The sequence below is a fragment of the Aptenodytes forsteri genome, unplaced genomic scaffold, assembly GCF_000699145.1.
Source record: "Aptenodytes forsteri isolate BGI_AS27 unplaced genomic scaffold, ASM69914v1 Scaffold155, whole genome shotgun sequence".
In the NCBI taxonomy this organism is placed as follows: domain Eukaryota; kingdom Metazoa; phylum Chordata; class Aves; order Sphenisciformes; family Spheniscidae; genus Aptenodytes; species Aptenodytes forsteri.
This window is the reverse complement of record NW_008794446.1, coordinates 362,546-382,444: the sequence shown is the minus strand read 5'-3', so window position 1 is coordinate 382,444 and position 19,899 is coordinate 362,546. Positions and strand designations below refer to the sequence as shown.

The 19,899-nt window shown below is 36.5% G+C and overlaps 1 protein-coding gene across 1 annotated transcript in view; it reads left to right on the top strand.

Annotated features, from left to right (window-relative positions):
- The first annotated feature begins 616 nt into the window (after window positions 1-616).
- INTS6 (integrator complex subunit 6) overlaps window positions 617-19,899 on the top strand; it is a 45,917-nt gene continuing 26,634 nt past the window's right edge. Inside the window, exon 1 of the mRNA XM_009290150.2 lies at window positions 617-772. Within this exon, the coding sequence (XP_009288425.1) occupies window positions 653-772 (120 nt within the window). The 5' untranslated portion in view covers window positions 617-652. The remainder of the gene's footprint in view (window positions 773-19,899) is intronic.

Sequence of the window (19,899 nt, the reverse complement as noted above, 5' to 3'; positions counted from 1 at the left end):
GGCGGCGGCGGCGGCAGCAGCGCTGACATCAACATGGCCGACATTTTTTCCCTGTGTGGTGTGTGTGAGCAGCAATGAACTGTGGGGGATATTTATTCAAGTTGGGAGAAGTGACAGCAACTCCAAGGAGAGTTCAGCTTGGAAGGGGCGAGCGGGGGAAGGACCGACTTCAGCCCGGAGAGTCCGGACTCGGAAAGGGACGGGACTTCCCTCACCCCCGCCAGCGCGGGGGGAGGCGTACCGCGGGGCAAGGGGGCGGTGGGTCCACATGACACAGGACGGTGAACCTGTTGGAGGTTGCTTCAGAGTGCAGTCGGCTTCCATCTGGAAAGGGCTGTGGGAGAGCGGTGTCAATAGCTGTGAGGCTTGTGCATCGGTGACTTCACAGAAATTCGTCCTGTGGAACAAATCAAAAATCTTCATTTAATAGATGGGGAGCTCTGAGGTTTAAGAGGAGTACATATTTTTGGGCTTTATGGAACGACACTAGATATTAGTAACTTCCAAGGTGTTTTGTTAGCATTTGTAGTGAGCTGCATGCAGCAAGGAAGACACTCTGTAGCTTAACAGGAAAGCAAAGCTCGTATCTGGAGAATAAGTCTTCTCACGTTTCTCTTTTCAGGCTGGCTGGAAGGAAAACCATGCAACGTTTATGAATGAACTGAAAAACCTTCAAGCTGAAGGACTTACGACTCTTGGCCAGTCCCTAAGGACAGCTTTTGATTTATTAAACTTAAATAGATTAGTAACTGGCATAGACAACTATGGGCAGGTAGGTTGACTATTAATAGGCGGAAAAATTGTAAAACACAAACTTCCCAGAGATAACAATTAGCTAGTTGTCCAAAGTGGCATCTTCATGAAATACTCAATATGGGGCCTTCTTCAAAAGTAAGCAGAGCTCAGGTAGTTTGAAGAAATGCAGTTGCTGACTATAGTTTGGTACCCAACTTTTTTTTTTTAACTTCAGTTATTCCTCAGTTTTTAAACTCTGATGTAGCCTCCAAGCTGACCTTCTCAGTTAAACTTTGTCTTTTTTTTGTATCGTCTATGTTTCAGAACCTTAGCTGGTGAGACTGGTGGGGTCATGAAAACTTTGCTTTCTCTATACAGTGCTGTATAATCAATTAAGTACAGTTTGGGAGATGAGCCATTTTTCTAACAACACTGCATGTCCAAAAGTACTGAATGGAGCACAACTTCTCCAAATCCCCTTCTTTCCAATGAGTTTACTACAACTTTTCTCTGCATACCTGTATTTTTATAAACCTGTCTGTTGTATCAGAGCCTTGAGAAGCTGTGCTTTTCTAATGTCTGTATTGCAGCTGTCCCTTTAAAGCAGGTCTTTTTGGGATGGGCCAGCATTCTCTTGCTCAGTAGTATGAGTTGCTAAAAGACAGTAACTCTAGGTTAAACGTGCTTTAGGAAGCGTACCCGGTTCTTTCTGGCACTGGATCAAATCCTGGATTTGTTTCGCATAAAGGACATTTCTAGTATTGGGCAAAGTATATCGTGTATTTTTCACTTGGGATGTACTAAATTGATTCTCCCCTTTTCGTTTGTTGTTCTCATGTAATGCTCCCTCTACTATCTGAGGATTAGTTACTGCTCTTGGTATTTAACATGGGAATGTGGTTGTGAAAGTAAGTCTCCTTTCTCTCCCTCCCCTTTCCAGTCTAAGCAGAGTCTATGTGATAACATGCCATGTTTGTCTGGGAAGGAAATTTCTCTCTCATGTTGCATTGTATGGCTTTACCACTAGGTGATCAAGTGAGCCTAAACGTTTTTAAAATACCAGTTTAGTGATCAAACAAACAAACAAAAAGTGCTAGTTCCACACGTGGTTATTTTTTTGTCTATTACCATCTGCTGTCCTCTTATACATCTGTGGGCTAATTGTTCCCATTTTCTGATGTTTTTGTTTAGTTACATGAGCTATACGAAGCTTTGTTGAACACTTACCACTGTAGGCGCACACACAAAATACTTGCTCTTTCCCATTGCTACTGATAATTATAACACTCTAATTAAACCCATGTCAAATAATTTGCTGTAAGTGAACCAGCTGTGCTCAACTACTCAATGAAGTGGGCAGTTGAGTTATGACTGTTTTGACTCACTAGTTGCGTTCATTACTGCAAATAGCTGCTCTTTGTCTGTGGAGCAATGACTTTTTCTTTGATATGTTTTGATTACAAGTGTCTATCTGGGCTTGAACCCATCCTTGCTTATGCATGTTTTTTTCTCTGTTCCACACGTGGAGCTGGCTGTTGAAGAGGTGTTCACATGTACAGTCAGGTGACTAAATAGAAATTCTAACTCTTTTTAGTGTCTGCAAAAATAGATGAATATATTGCAAGTGCTGGGTCATCTGCTGCTGAAGTCACGAGTTCCCATTTTGGCTCTACTAATCAAAGTAGCGTTTTTTCATAAATCAGATCAAATTCTGGAGCGCTTACCTGGTCCTTCAGCGCTCACAGGATGAGATCCAGGGCAGTTACTTTCCTCAACTTCACATTGGCCTTTGAGCACTACGTCATGTTAGCCTGTCAACTTCCTATTCATGTCTACTACCTAAAATTTGCTCAAGATAAATGGGTATTTAAATGTACACGGTATGAGAAACTTACAAATTCAGGATAATAAAAGTGATCAGAATGCTCAGTTGCATTTGAAATAGTTTTCACTCAGAATATAAAGTGCTGATTCACTTTTTTTCAAAGCAGTTACAAATATTAAGACCATAAAATATTTGAGTAGTTTACTTATATATAGCAGACAGATGTATGAAGAGTGATTATCTTAGAGTGGGAGGAGAAGATAATTTTATGAAAATGCAGCATTTAGATGACCTTAGGTGTGGTATTACGTGAAGTAATAAATCTAAACTTATTAAGCTTTTCTCTGGAAAATTTCTCTGGCTTAATATCTTTTGACTATCACACTTCGTTTTTCTGGTGTATTGACAAGCTTCTAAGATATTTGCGAAGATCCACTTGTTTCACATGTATGAATTGCAAAACAGATTTTTACTATACGTACAAATGACAAGACATGATACAAGCTTGATGGGACTGTCTGGTTGTGTCATCCAACGGCGTAATATCTTGTCCCCTGGCTGAGTATGAACTGATTGTTTAAACGGCAGTGTGACTCACTATACTTGATTTCTTTCAAAGTAGACCAGAGTTCTCCATCAGCTGACTTCCTGAACAAGAGTGATGGCTGAACGGTCATTCTGAAATTGAGGAAAATCTCCTGCTTCATATTTTCTTGCAACGTTAATGTTCGGATTTTTAATGAGTATTTATCATATTACTTTTTCAGTAAATAACTACTGACTCAGTTGCTCGTGAAGATTGAGTTACCAAGTGTACAGCTGTATTAGCTGATCACAGTATCTCACATTCAGATCTTAAAGGGACACTGACAACACAGTTTATCAAGAACCTGGAAGAATTTTTCATAAGCTGTTTCTGATATTAATGCTATAGTATGGCTTTATAAACCCTTTGTCTTACCTAGGGTTGTTAGATCCACATTTTTGTGAAGGTTTTTGTCAACAACAAAGGGTTTTGGAAAGTACACATAGTTAAGTTTACTGTTTCTTTAATTTTTAAAGCACTTTCAGATTGATAAATTCTGTGTTACGTTGCTTGAGTCCAATAATAGTTACAGTTTTTCCCCCCCTAGTATGCTTTGTGCTGATTATGATAGCACAAGGATGAACCTTCAAATAGGGTGTCAGCTTTTAGTGTTCACTAAAAATAGTGGTCCTCTTCACGTTCTGCATTTTTATAGAATGCTTAGGAAAAAATACAGGATTTGGATGTCTTCAGGTAGAAAGCAATTTAAACACATTAAGTTCAGTAAGGGCTCACTGTCATATCATGGAAAACATTGTACTTCATTAGCCCAGTTTGCACTTAGCTAATTGACTTCTCTTTGTCGTATTTTCCCCAGTTGGGCTTCTCCATTGTTTCAGATAGTCTGAAATACCAAGCCTTTTACTAGCAGTTTTTCTGTCCTCTTGGAATACGCTCCTAAATCTTACAGCTGTGGCTTGTTCAGCAGTACATGTGTAGTCACAATTTAATGGGATAGTTATGAGTGAGGCAAACATGCAGCTTGTTTACAGTTGATGGAAGGGTTAAATACTAATAGATGTGTTTCTCTTTCTGTGGAAACAGAAGACAAGAAAAATGTGGAAACAGAAAATATGAAAAATGTAGCTATTATAATACAGCAAAAATGTAAACAAATGGTTGAATTGAACCATTTATGTACTTAAATTATTTGCAGTTTGTAGTGAAGTTTCTAAGACTGATTTCTGAATCTAAGGTAGGTAAAATGTGTACCAATGGTGTTTTGATACTCACATGCAAAAGACCAACAACAGCACTACCAAAATTTGAATCTGATGGATGTCTGAAATTGCCAGAGCTCTGATTCTCTGATACCCGATGTGTTTCACCTTGCCTATTGTTACTTGTGTAATGAAGGTCTCTTAGTATTTTCTTCAGCAGTATTGCACAGAATGAGGTTTGAGAGGATAAAATGTACTTATCTGAGTGGATTTCTAAGTGGTTGAGTTGATGTATCACAAGGTATTTTTCCAAATTTTTCAGGGTGAAATTTCATTTTAATATTGCGGCTAGAAATAGTGCTTTTTAATAACATAAGCTTTTTATGATCTTTTTATCTCACTAGAGTATCTCACACGTATTCTTCAGCATCATAATTATTACTGATGTGGTGAAACTGGCTTAGAGATGAGTTTGACTTTTAAACAAATTCGATATAACAAAAGCACATGCTAACTTAGTTGTTTTGAAACAGAAAAGCCAACTATAATGCTTCTATAATCCAAGTGGACTTGGGATAGGTATTTTTCATTCACAGTGATGAATAAGGTGCTGTCTGGATTTAGACTGATACAAGAAACACTATTTTGATGACTTACCAGGCTGTGCGCAGTCTTGGTGAAAGCCTTTTTTCTGCAGTGCATTTCACTTGTGTAGAAAAGCATAACTAAGAAATTTTAAATCAAACTAAAATCCACATGGAATTCAACTGATTAAGAAAATTTTGGGAACTTAAAAATGTGCTAGGGGCTGGAAAGACCTATTTCTGCTCTGGAAGTTAGAAGGTGTCCTGCATGGAATGGCATTGTTTTTAAACACCACAGTTTTTTTTCCAAGGGTTTTATTCATACCATCTATGACCATCAAACAATCCAATCTTAGGTTAACTGCTACTTTATAGTTCTTTCTAAATATATGGTTAGACCCATTTGTAGCTACAGTAGCGGTATTGCTGATGTGTTCACACAGTAAAACTTATTGTTGGTCTCTAGAGATCAACATGTTTTGCCATAATGGCTTAAATACTATAGTATTCCAAATACATGTAAATAGCTTACCTAGGAGATCAAGTCTAATTGTGCTTGTAGGTACAAGTCGGCTTTGTTTTTAAGTCACACGTTGTAGACTGACTCTTTACTTATGTGCTTATCTGTGCCTAAGATCTGCTGAGCTTAAAAAAACCCGCAACAATCACACATATGAAATATTGTCCCCTAACATGGCATACATTATGCTTTTGCAGTGATACGTTCTGTTTTCTTTAAATTGTTGAGCAGTTTTATTTTCCAATTGTTTTTTGAGGATTGTTACTGCGTTTCCTTGCTTTCAGAAGTCAAAATCGTTCAAGCATGACTTTTGTCTTGGCATTCTGGGGTCATAAACACTGCACTGGAATGGCCTGTGTTGAGTGTGCATCCAAATTTGGAACCAAAGTTTAGGTTAGCATTTCCTGCTTTGTCCTGCTGGCACGGTTGCACAGGCAGTTTGCTTCTCATGTTGGTAGAGGCAGAGGTTTGCACTTCTAGAGCGGCTCTCCCATTCTCTTTTTTCCCCCCTTCCCCGACAAAACCAAACGGGAGAATTTCAGAAAGTAGAAAACAGCATAGCAAGCTTAAGCATGGTAATGGCAGAAATACATTTAAGAGAGGATTTCTTGTAGTCTCCTGTTTTCTGTGGAATAGAAATGGTTTTAACGTAAACCTATATGCCTGTTAATGTCAGAGATCTATATGTGAAGCGCTGGTGAAAGTCAATCTTTCTCACCTCCTACATGATGAAATTAAGCATATTGCTTCCAATTTATAGTTTTTAGGCTGTAACCTTTAAGCATGCCATCTTGTCCGCTCTGGAAACGTTTGTAGTTTTTAGTTAGTTTTGTTTTATAGTATCCTTTAATGAGAGCTACGGCAGGCATTGTTGCAGGTGTTTTTTCACATTGTGAGGTGGAACTGTATGCCTTTCAGCCTTCCCAGAGCAACAAAGTTCACTGCAAGTCTCAATAATAATAATAATCACATCAGACTTAAGTGTTCTTAAAATCACTTGTCAAGTTCTAATCCAGTATATTTTTAAAGAAGAATTTAAAAGTTAAAACAAGCTTACACAAAGTATTTTTTCTGATGAAAATGATCTCATCAATCTGTTTCACTAGCAGAAAGATGCGAGATACTTCCTTGTGTTCTGAATATCAAATATGCTTTGACCACTTTGAATCTTTAAGTGCTCAGTATTTCAAGAAATTTGATTTGGAAGGGGCAGTGGGCAGTGCCATAACATGTTCGTTGTGGCTTTGATTTTTAGAAGTCAGGTGAGCACAGTCGTGCTGCCAAAGCTTAAGCAGATGATACAGATGTCTGTCTCTGGCTGATATTTTTGGATTCACTAAAAAGTCATCAAAGTCTGAGAACAGTTAGGAGTACCAAAATTTTATCTCTTGGCCTAACTTTCTATCTGGAACAGTTTATTTGAACAAGTCATTATAGACTCCTTGGATATACTAGCTTTCTTATTTGGGTGCTTAAAGGTACATGTCCCTTAGTTGGAAGTATTCTTGTCTTTTTGAAATGTATTTGCACTTCATCACAGCCAGTTGTCAGGGAGGCAAAGCAAATACATGTAGATATAGAGCCAGGAGTTTGGTTATCTTGTGAAGCACAGGTATTTATTTTTTTCCCCAGTGTCTCCATCGTTATGTTTATTCTCTTTAAGCTTGTTTTCACTTTTCTTATTGACTAGTTACATTCAGTCTTGGATTTCTGTTGTAGACAGTCCATATCTCTGAAGCTTGAAGGGAAGAGCTGTTATTTGTGTGTGTGTCTGAATTTTAATTTAACTGAGGCTTGTGTTGTTTGAGTCTTGCTTGCTGTTGCTTTTTTCTTGTAGTACATTCTGTATCTTTTAACAACATAGTGAGTCTTTTAGTTCATAGAATATTGCCGTATCTGCATCTCGCACTTGAACATATTAATGTTTCCACTTCATGTTGTGATTTTTAGCATCATATTGTCTGGCCCTTTTTTCAAGTTGTTTTCACCTGTTGTTTATACAGCGGATTGGAATTTCATATAATTTGTGAGTGTTAGTATCTAGCTAATACAGAACTCTTATCAAACATACAGTTTGCATTGCGTGATTATGGTGCTAATTTTACTTGTCCAAAGTGTAGACCAGTCTCATTTAAAGAGAAACTAATACTGCAGATAGGAGATAATGGTTATATGTGTATTTAGGAGAAAACTTTTATATGTATTTAAAGATCCTTGGGGTTTTTTTAAAGTGGCCTAGCCTGTAAGCCGTAAAAAATTTGATGATCCTGTAGTATATTTCTGTGATGTCTACAAAAGATATCACATGTTCATGAGGTATCTTCTATGTATCAGCATATTTTTACTATTATAATTCTGAATTTTGACAACAAACAGGATTTCAGGTTCTTTGTTATTGTCTGTGTATTTTATTAAAAAAAAAAGATGGAAGGGATGTATTTAATCTCTCTGGAACCGTAAAGTTGGCCCCTAATGGACTAGATTTTAAAAAAATGTATTGTATAGGCAATTTCAGTCTTACATTAATGAGAAAGAAAATATCTGTTATCTAAGCACCTGTTGTTTTCATTCTAGAGATAGTGTCTCTACCTCAGTTAATTGATTTGCCCTAGCATACATAAATCTACACTCCACTATAGATTTAAGCCTAAATTTTTCCAGTGGGGAAACGAGGTTAGTGCCTACAGCTGAATTAAAATAGACAGGTAAGAAGTTGCTGGCTGCAAGATATGATAACCTTAGTCAGGAACCTTGAATGACTATGATTGATTGGGACACTGAATAGATAAGACTTACGGTTTTATGAGAGGACAAGAGGAGTTATCAAAATCTGATCCTACTCTAGTTATTCTAATATGGGTGGTAAGTGTGGATCTTGCAGCACTGCAGTGGTAGATAACTAGAATAGCAGATAAATAAGTGTTGATTGTATCTAACATGGTTCCATGGCTTTAACATCGGAGGTCTTTTAGAAGACTGATGTAGCAGGAACTGCAGCGCAGATGAGGTCTCTCGTATGGGGTTTTGACAGTGATTCAGGGATGTACGTATTGAAAATAATGCTTAATGTCCTGTTATTGACTTGGCCAGGAAACTTTAATGTGAATAATGACATTTGGTGTCTGCTCAGTGTGGCCACTCCCTTTTCCTTTAATTTATAGGGTTTTTTTTCTATCTACATGTAACTGCTGCTGCTTGTGGAGAGCAGGGTATTAACCTGATTTCATCCAATAATCACGTTTGAGGATAAATTACCTGAATACACTGTGCATTTTGTCAATGTCTCCTTGAGCCACAAAGTTACATTGAACAAATCCAGAATATTTGTCGTTGGAATCAATTTAGGGCACTGACATTCTTTTTTAATGCTTAGCATACAGAATATGAGCGACAAGTTGTCATCTCTTTCTTCCATCAGCATGCCCCGCCCTGGGGCTTTGAATCCCAGAATGCTGACTTGATTGTATGCATCACTATATGTAAGACATATCCAGCCTAGCTGCCTGCTCTACTCCTGGATTTATGGCCTCTCGTGCTCATAGTTGTGCCAAACTTGAAGCAAGTTGTGAGTGTGACTTCGTGTAGTAAAATAAATCAGTGATTGATTCAGATCCTTAATAAGCTGGACCGCGAACTATAGTGGTCCAGAATCTGTTTTAAAACAGCTAAGTTGCTCCTGCTGTAGTGGTGATAAACTCTGGGAGAGAGTTGTGGGGGAGTCTTGGGGCAGTTATTCAGAAGAATTGCCTTATGTTCATGAATCAATAAGCTACTTTCAGTCAGCTTGTCAGTACTCTGGATTGATAACCCCCAAAAAGGTAGGGAGAATTTTGTATACAACTCTCTCTTTGGCTTTTTCCCCTTGTGGTTTTGGTTTTTTTTTTGGTGTTTTCCCTACTCAGTGTGCTGGCAACTGTGAAATTCATTACCCTTCTCCAGTATATGGAGGACAGAGGCCTGGCTTAGCACTGTGAGTTGCACTGACTGAGCCAGGGCCAGCTATGTAAAGTCATTACTGTGAAGCAGAAAGGCTGCAGTAATTAGGGACTTGATCCAGGGCTTGACAAGGTCAATTATTTTTGGAATAAAACATTCAGAAATATTTTTAGGAAATATGACCAAAATCATCTTTCAACCTGGATTCTTTGGGGCTGACTTTAAAGTTATGTTTGGTATGGATCATTATTTTAGCTTTTTTTTAAGTTTATAAAAGCTCAAATATAACCTATTTTTAGCAGCTTGCATTTACTATATTCAGTCAAATAACTTTGGAAACTACTGGGATTTGTTGGTTGATTTATCCAATTTCAGATGATTCCAGTAGTGATTCATTTACTAATCTGTAACTAACTGATAAGATGCATCTTTTTTTAAGGGACAGTTTCCATTACCTTAAAAATAAGGTACAAGTTGTGATCACAGTTGCTTTGCTGCTTATATATTTCAATTAATTTAATGTAAGGAAAAGTGAAAATTCTTCCCTTTTTGCGATTATCATATATCTGTCACATCAGTGCTTACATGTTTCAAATGTTAGTGGCTTTTTGTTCTTCATTTCAATGCTGTTCTTCACTGTTCAGTTGCTGGAAGAATTCACAATATATGAAGTCCATTCTATGGGTTGGGGTTTTTTTTGAGAATGTCACATAATAAGTAATTGTCATAAATTGTGAAACATTCAAGGACTGAATTGTTTTTGAAACTTATCAAGGACCTCATCTAAATTGGAGCACTTAGAAGTTAATCAAGAAGTTATCACTTATATAATATGTTATTTAGAACTCAATTAAATTTGTTCTTACATGAAAGAAACAGGACAAACCTTTATACTAAACTGGCATTTTTGAAACTCTGTAACTTAGTAATGTTGGGAATTCTGTGATTTAGGCACATGAAGACATCAGTGTATCTTGGGATTTTAAGTTTGATGTCTTAGTAAATCCTACCATGTATTCATCATTCCTTTATTGTTCAATATGAACATAGTCTAAAAATGCTTCCTTGACAAACATCCCTTCTGTTTTCACATGTGCACTAATCAATATGGAGATTTTATATTCCAAAATGATCATCTCTTGCATTGAATCTCCTTTTCAGGATGCTTTGGGTTGCTTTTTTGGTTTTCTTGCTGTCAGTTTTGGTTTTGTTCTTAACACAAACTTTTTGAGTAGAATTCCAAAATGACTGAAGTTGCACAATTAAATAGTCTTTAAGCAGTACATTTAGTGCCAGACATGGGAACTCAGAACGTGTAAAGTTATGAACATCTATAAAAATGATATTAAGCACAGAGAATTTTTTTGTTGCACGTTTGAAGATGGATATGCAATGAAATCATTGCCTATAGAACTCAAACTTGCAAGCTCAGGCAAAGCAAGCAGCTGATATGCTTAAATATATTTCTGTGGTTTTGGTTTGTTTTTTTTTTTTGGACAAAGGGTTTGGTGTCTCTTTTCTTAAGCAATTCAGTAGCTGTTTTGTCTCTAGTATTTTTAATTATAGTAAGTGATATCTGACTACATCTTTGATTTTTGTTGTAGGGCCTCCAGGCTGGGAAGGAAAAGTATGAGAAGACATATGTTTGGAGCTTCAGTAGTTAATTGAAGCCATAAATGGTTATTTTTTAAAAAGATTTTTTTAAAAAATGCTTAGGAGCAAATACCAAAGAACAAATGACTTTTTCATCCCATTTATTTTCCTAGATACCTTAAATTTCCTTTTCTTAAGTGGAACTTTTGTAGCCTATGTTATGGACATAGCAGTTGTTTCAAGAATGCTCCCTTCGTTCATATATTCTGTAACTGGTGTGCTGAGGAGTTTAATTTCTCGCCCGGCTTTAGGAAAAGTCTGCTTTTGCATTTGTGTTCTGCTTTGAAAACCTTTTGCTAACTGTTTCTTTTTTTTTTTTTTTTGAACCTGCAACTTATTTGTTCCAGTCACCCGAAATACAGAAAGCTTCAGTCGTACCACCGAATCAATGTCGTAACTGTGTGTGCAAAAATCATTTTATCTACTGCTAATCTGTAGCGCCAGTAAGGGATGAAGCAAAAGCCATGTAACTGCCTTGTAATTCTCCATAGACATTCCAAATAAGAAACTGTGATTAGTGCATGTCTTGGGCATCGGAGTAACTCTTAAGTATTTGTAATGTAGTTAACTAAAGAATTGTCTAGGACATGAAAAATTGCTTTGCCTATAATAACCTTGCTGTAGCCTATAGCGAAGGACAGCTGTACATGGCTGAATTTAGGTTTTGGAAGCTCGTCACCTCATGGAGGAAAGGTCTTTTGTGGTAGCCATCCTTACTGCAAAATCGTTGCCATTGATATCCTGACTTTCAGAGTGTGAATGAGTGCAGGAGAAATCATGACTGCTTGAACAGCATTTTCCATTTCCTTGGGGTGAGGTAATGGAAGCATGAGTTCAGACCTTGATAAATTCTAGTAGACTTTCTTAAAACTCTGTTTTTAAGGTCTTTTCCAAAAGGTAAAATCATTTGAGATAGTATTCTATCTTTTAGCTTCAAAAGGAAAGGGAGTGTGTGTGTGTGGAATACAGTTGAATGTTTGTGGCTGAGCCTTCCAAAAGATGGGCAATCAGCAGCAAAAAAGGGGAGAAGTGGGATGATAGTATGTGCTGTCCCTGATGTCAGAAACCATGAACTAACTGTTGGATTAAATATGGAGTTAGATCAAGAGATTAAGGCTCAGTGACTGATTACTTCTTATTTGTACTTATACAATCATTTAGGGTTTTTTAGGTGTACACAGTTTTAGAAAAGAAGTGTTTACCTATTTGTATGTATTCTGAGATAGTATTCAAACAGAGTGTGCCTCATGTTTATCTTGTTACTCCATCACCTCATACAAGGATAGATGTTATTAACTTGTGCCCCCTCTGCTGGCTAGTTTTCCAATTACAAAGTGAAAATACAAGTTTATGTAGGTGAGGTACTCTCTGATACGCTATTTTGGCCAAACGTCAATTTATAAAAGTCCCTTTTATGGGGGTAAAACGACAATGAAAACCATGTGAGTCCTGATTTATGAGAGTCAGTGGTGGTGTTGAGAGTTGGTGTTTTCATAGTGCATAGTTATTGTCATGGGCTCAGTCAAGACTCCTTCAGCATTTGTCAAACCTGTTTCTTTCCCTCATCCCTCAGTCAAAGAGATTTGGTGTTTTTACCTATCCCGTGTGTGTATATTGTTTCATATACAGAGTAACTAGATCTTTATGGTTCTTGGGACTATGGAGGACTACACTTTAAGCTTCTAAAACCTGCTACTATCATCTGCATTTCTGATAGTAGTCACTTCCCTTCAAGATATGGAGCTCTCTTCTTTTGGGTGTAGTAAGGGGCTCTCTCAAATTACCTTTAGTGGGTGATTAATTTACTTGTGTTCTTCCTAAAACCTGTCTTTGAGGGTGAGGTAGTATTCCCAGCTGCCTAGCGTGAAGGGGAGGTAGAGCATAAGTCCTCCCATCTTGGATACTGCAGGGAGAGCTAAAAGGTTTCAGTGTTATGACAGAGAATGTATGTCCGTGCTGCAGATGTTTGTGGACTAGAGCTAATGGTAAGAATCCTCCTGCTGTCCTGCAGCCCTTTCAGAAAAACACTGGGCATTTTTTCTTGGTGGTCATGTAATTCCTGGAATAGTGTTTCATAAGGTTGTTTCATGATATACCGATCTGGCGTCTGTCTTTGCCATTAACCAGGCATCAAGGGAGATTTCTGTTTTATATTAAAATTTCTTTTATCACTTGAAAACTTCATAACAGACTTCAAAACACTTATATCCTGTGTAAAACTCAGTGGTTAGTGTAGCTTTCATTGAACTTTCTTCTGAGGCTTCTGAAAGTGATCTTGAAATACATCCGCTGTACAAATATCAGATCATCTACTAGTAAGACAGAATTGCTACTGCTGCAAAACTGCATTATCTATTGAATAATCAACAGCACCAAGGGAATATATCAAAATCTTAGACAGCAAAACAGAGACGAGTCAGCAACTTTCTTTGTGCACGAAGCCTGGCTTGTCAGAGATCTTAATCCCGTACAGAATTCCAGTATGTTCTTCAGCTCTTCCTCATTCAGCCTGAAATCACAGAAGTCTCTCTGACACTTAAGTGGTTCCTGTTTGTGGGGTCAGTTTCTATTCTAAAACAGCCATAACAAACTTAAATATGGTTTCAAAGCTGTTTTTATCATGCAGGCTCAGTCACTTAGGTAACACCATGATGCAGTTCAGAGGTGCTGTGCTTTTCAGTCTGGCCACAGAATCATGTTCCAGTATATTCTTCAGCCATTCAGCCTTCAGCCTGAAATCACAGAAGTCTCTCTGACACTTAAGTGTTTGTGGGGTGTGGGGTCAGTTTCTATTCTAAAACAGCCATAACAAACTTAAATATGGTTTCAAAGCTGTTTTTATCATGCAGGCTCAGTCACTTAGGTAACACCATGATGCAGTTCAGAGGTGCTGTGTCTTTCGTTTTTGTGGTTTTTTTTGTGTGGGTTTTTTCCCCCCCCCCCCCCAGCCATAACAAACTTAAATATGGTTTCAAAGCTGTTTTTATCATGCAGGCTCAGTCACTTAGGTAACACCATGATGCAGTTCAGAGGTGCTGTGCTTTTCAGTCTGGCCACAGAATCATGGAGCTCTTGTGGCATATCCTGTGAGAAGTCAGATTTATCAAAGCTAATGTTGTGGTAGAATCCGACTGCCCTTCTTGCTCATTTTTCCCCCCAGCATATTATTCCTTGCGTTCTGATAGATCATGGACTTTCATAATGTGTTTGTGCTAAGTATTAGTTAGGTGATACGCAGTATAGCTTCATCTGGAAAAGCTTCCATTTAAAGCCATTTTGCTTCTTATCAAGTAGTAGGAAAGAATTTACTAATCTACTGAAGCAGAAAGCTTATTCATTCCTGAGTACTATAGTGTGTACGTATATATGCATGGTTATGGTGCATGTCTACATACATTTGAAAAAATCTTAAGGGCAAAGTAGTTTTTGTGGAGAGTTATATTGCCAGTTATGAATTCACTAAAATACTACTATGATGTCAGTGTATTCAACTATGTTTGTGACTTGGGAAACAATTGTGTGAATGCATAAAATACAGTTGATTCTATAGGTCTTCACAACTATATTGATTGGTTCTGCAGGGATAATAGAAAATAGTCAAAGTTGCTGAAAACGTGAGTGGGACAAGTAAGAAGTTGCACAAGATGCTACAGTTCCTATGTAGCTGACTATCAGAGCGTAAAGCAGCTGTTGAATACCTCTGTGTACTTGACTGATAGTGTTCTGCCTTGAGCAATGAAGGGGAAAGTCTCTAATTAATGTTAAATTAATGTTTTAGACATTTCATGATTTTGCTAAAGCGTAACTGAAGCTCCTAAGATATAAAAAGTGAAAACTATGATGGATTTGGACCATCTGTTTTAGTTTATTGAAATTCAAGCTCAGTGTTTTGGTATTTTTTAATCTGTTATCAGTTTAAAAAAGCAGCTTTAAAGCTAATAATTTTGCCATCATTCTGACTTCTAGATTTAATTTTAAACTATTGTTTTTGAACAATGGTTGTTCACAGATTCTTATGAGCATTTATGAGAATCTTGACCTTTTAAATTCTAAAAAAACTGATTGAATCGAAAAAACTGATAGTGCACTTCTGTATTTCCTGGTCAGATGACTAAATTTACTGGCAGTTAGGGCTGATACTTCTGAAAATAAAAAGGCTCTGCTGAGATAACATAATGTATGATGGTTGTGCAGTACAACTTCTGTTAAATTTTGTGATTTACTGAAATGAAAGTGTACCTTTTAGACATTTGATCGTGATCTGAAAATGAGTTTTCGTCCAGTGATTAGTAATGTGTTCTGTTAAAAATATGCACTTTATTTCAGTTTACATTTATTTTCAACTTCCAGCCTTTCTTGGGCATGAAGCTTTCATGCTACTAAATACTTACTTCTTTTTATAGTAGTTGCTTGTTGAACATGTCTTTTTTAGTCTCTGACTTGGCCTTTTTTTGGTCATGTTTCTACCTCAGCTATTTAAGTTTCTCAACACTTCTGAGACTGAAATTAATATTTAAATGTGTGCATTGAGATAACAGTAGTCTTAAATCAATTTTCTCTTACTGCATGTGTAATATTGTATACTTGCACATCTAAAGGTCACAATAGCTCTTGAATTGCTTTACTTGTACACTTTGAAGAAGAAAAAAAAAATCCATGAATGTATTAATCAGTCATGCTGAAACTGGTTGCTAAGCTTACTTGTCTATGAAAGTGAATTCTTAGTTTTGAGAGTCTTAACCAGACAATAATGTGTCTTGATAATTTGATACACTTCTGGCTCGATCTGAGGCTCCCTCTCAGAACATCACGCAAGCTGGGGTGGGCTGGCTGTGCCTCTTACTTGTGACCCTGTGTGAGTGGTGCGGAGCTCAGTGGTGCTCACAGCTCTGTATTTGTTCTGTATTATCTGAGCACAGAATTACTTCAGCTGGAGACTGAAGAAATGGCAACCAATGTAACGAGTTGCTTTGTGATTTGGAACAACTAGTCGTGAAGCTGTCAAATTGTTCAAAAGAATGTGTGTTGTGTAACAGATAAGTTAGTTTTAAGGCTTTGAATCTCTTGCTTATTCCATTTTAGCCTAGCAAGCTTGCAAGATTGCCCTGGCATTGATGCTGATTTTTAAATAACTTTCTTCCAAAAAGAGGTGTGTGGGTTTTTTTGTCTCCTTGGTGCATATCTGCCCTTGAAAATGCAGTTTGTAGGTGAATGAAAAAACCCTCTTGTACCACGTTGCAATACTTTGTAGTTGAAAAGGATGATCAGCCATTAAAACCTTAGGTGCTTCTTCCTTGGTACTTTTTTTTTCCACTGCTAGGGACCTTCAGAAGGAAAAGTGTATTATGGAAAAGAATTTGCAGTCAGATGACTCTAGCAGCTATTTGGACTGAAAAGGATACCAAATGAGCCAATTTGCCTACATGATGCAATTAGCTGAAGTCCCTGTAGGAGCTAGTTGCCACTGAATTTTCAGCTAGAAAAATAAGTAATATTTAGTTTTTCCAAAATACTTTTTAATAAGCAAATCTATTTAAAAATAAGAGTTTAAAATAAAACTTGAAAATACTTTTCAATTTACGGTAGCCTGAGTAGTAATAGGGATTCAGACTGCCACAGTTTAAATATAGCAGTTGAGTTTCTAGACTCTAAAATGTTTATCCACTATCTGTGGTTATAATCTGCCTGAAAACAGATAACACAAGAACAGAAGTATCTTTGCTTGTATGCTTGTTAGAATAGGCCTATATAATGCTAGCTTAAATTGTGAGAGATGCCCTTATGTTTCCCAAGGTATTGGTACTGAGGCAGAGTTGATCTTTACCCTACTTACTTTAAGAATTCAGGGTTTCACGCTTTCTGTCTTTGACTTTCCTGTGTGGGAATGTAAGATGATACTAAAATTAGCTGCTGGATTATTTTCCTTTTGAAATGAACAAAACCTCATGGTGATTAGTTAGTTGTCAGAGTAAGTTGTAAACAGGCTTATTATTTACACCTTGGTATGCTGAGCTGATTTCCAGTGCATTTCAGCATACCTGTAAGCTGCCAAAGAGCTGGTAATGTATGCTCTGTCACTCACTGTTTGACTGCATAACTAGAATAATTGAGCTGTGCCGAATTGATTTCATGTGCATTCACAGTCAATGGTGTTGCTATGTATTCTGAAGAATATGATATTTCTAATATGTATAAACTCATAGTGTTTTATTTTAATAGTATATTTCTAAAGGAAGAGCAATAGAAAATAATTGATTAGATTGAAATAAAGTTCTGAAATGGTAATTGACAAAGCTGCTGCAATTTATTTTAGAAAATTGGTAAGTGTAAGTCTTCTGGAATTTCATTTTGCCAAATTTACTAAAACATTTCTGAGTTTTGAGAGCTTATTTATATAAGAGGGTGTTTTATTTTAATAGTATATTTCTAAAGGAAGAGCAATAGAAAATAATTGATTAGATTGAAATAAAGTTCTGAAATGGTAATTGACAAAGCTGCTGCAATTTATTTTAGAAAATTGGTAAGTGTAAGTCTTCTGGAATTTCATTTTGCCAAATTTACTAAAACATTTCTGAGTTTTGAGAGCTTATTTATATAAGAGGTGGGGTTTTTTTTTTTTTTTTTTTTTTGGAAAAATACATTATATTGTTTTAGGAATACCTGACTTAATACTGGTTTTGTATGCCTTCATATAGCTAAGGCGAGGAGTAGGGTCAGAAGAGTCAGTGGTGTTCTTCAAGAATTAATGACATGGAAATTTTTAGTCAAAAATAGTAAACCTCAATAACAGACACTTTATCTGAAATTCTTCCTTGATATATTCTAATTATGTTTCTGCTCCTTTAGGTGGAATGTAGATACTCATTTCATGTTTCTAAATTGCATGGAGCTGTGAACCTAAGTGCAGCTAAGTGAACTCAGCTCTGTTCACTTGTCTTTAAATAATTCAGTGGTGAATTGTGTACTCTGTGACTTGATTTCATAAATTCTTTCTAGAAAGAATAATATTTATAGCTGTATTGATGAGCTGATGAACTCAAGATTACTGTATTTTCACATCTAGTTAGTGAAGAAGAGATTTCAAGGAGAAACTTTCCCTTATTACTTACAGGTGTGAAGTATTCTGCAACAGTGCACTGCTAGTGTTTCCTGTTATCCTGTAGATGATACATGTGGAAATAAGAGTTACTTTGTCTTTGGGGACAGAGATTCTCAAATGAGTTGTTACTCTGGCTACAAATGAATGTTGTTCTGGTAAAAAGAGATTCTTGCTTTTGTAAATATGTTGCTATATGAGTTGATTCTTGACTTAGCATGTCAGTGATCATCCATTGTACAGGTGAAATGCTTGTGAAATTATAAAAGATAGACTGAGAAGTCATTTCTCCCTCAGGCGTTTTTCCTAGGGGGCTCAAGCTTAGAATCTCTTGTTTCCTTCCTTATAATTTTGTAATCATTCTGAGCCCACAGTGTTTAAATTTAAGGCTTAAATTTTAGATGGGTAAAATTTATAGTTGAGGTACACAAAAGTGTTTAAGATAATGAGGATATCTGGATAATGGGGTTGTCAGAGACTAAATTTTTAATACTTACATTTCAAATTGGACCAGAATATTGACCTAAAGAGTATTGGTTATGACATTCTAAATCTAAAATCTTGTTATTTTTATCAATTGTCAATTTATTTTTACAATCATTTATTAGCAATAGGATTAAAATATTTTTGTGTTCAGTATTCATGAGAACAATATCCTTTTCCTCTAGTTAGAAACCTGCTTTCAATATTATTTCAGTGCAACATAATTAGCTTCCAGCTGATGTTTTGCAGTTGTGGTGAACTACTAGTTGGCAGAATAACATACCATAACTGTTCTCCAGAGTTAAATAAGGCTAAATATTCTTAGGAAATTATTTTAATTAAAATTGATTGTAATTTGAGAGTCCTTAAATTCTTTTGACTAATTCTTTAAATTGGATTATGAACTAGCTTAGCTTTCGTGAGAGAGATTGATCTTCACTGTTTTATTTTATTTTTGCATATTTTTTGTCTGTAGTAGTGGTATGCTGTTTTAAAAGAAAATTTTAGGATTTTCACTAAGGTTTGAGAAAATACTGAGCAAATAACTTTTTAATTTTTCTGTTGGCATATAGCAAATTGATCACTGTAAATGTGGTGTTGCCACTTCAAACTTGACACCCCTCACCAAATATATTTCAAATTGTTAGGTGGTATTTCTGTTCTAAGCACACAATCAGTAGATGATCCTTTATATTAAATGCGTTCTAAAAAATGGACTTAAAAGGTGGTCGTCTTAAAACCTATTAGTTCTCTGTCCATATTTTTAAGAGTAAATTATCAGCCTTCATGAGATAGTTTGTCTTTATAAGCAGAACTAGGCTGTGGGTCTAGTTGTATTTTTCTTTATTGTTTTCTGAAGAAGAAAAATGAGGCCTTACACTTGGCTATAGAAGGAGAGTGGGACCCACTAAACCAAAGCTTGTGGTGGCTTTTATCCAGTCCATCTTTAACCCCAGCTAGAGTGGAATGTGCTACCTGGGCTTGGAGTTGCCATGTGCATGGATTACTTTGGGATCCTCTTTTTCAGGAGGGACAGAAGGCTCCTAGCATACTAGCAGTAGGAAAAGGAAGTGCCAATAGCAAACCAAGTTTTTTGTTACAGCTGAACTAGTTGAATGTCTTGGTGCCATCACAGAATTTCTTACCTTGTATATGTTTCTATCTTAAATGATTCATATAGAAAGTTTATCTTTTTTTCAAGTATTTGTTTCTGAAGTAAGTCTTGCATGCATGGTTGAAGCACCTTGGTCAAAACATAACTGGTACCATTCATGTCAGAGTTTTCCTTAATACATAGAGTATTAGTTCTTAACCTGGGGAT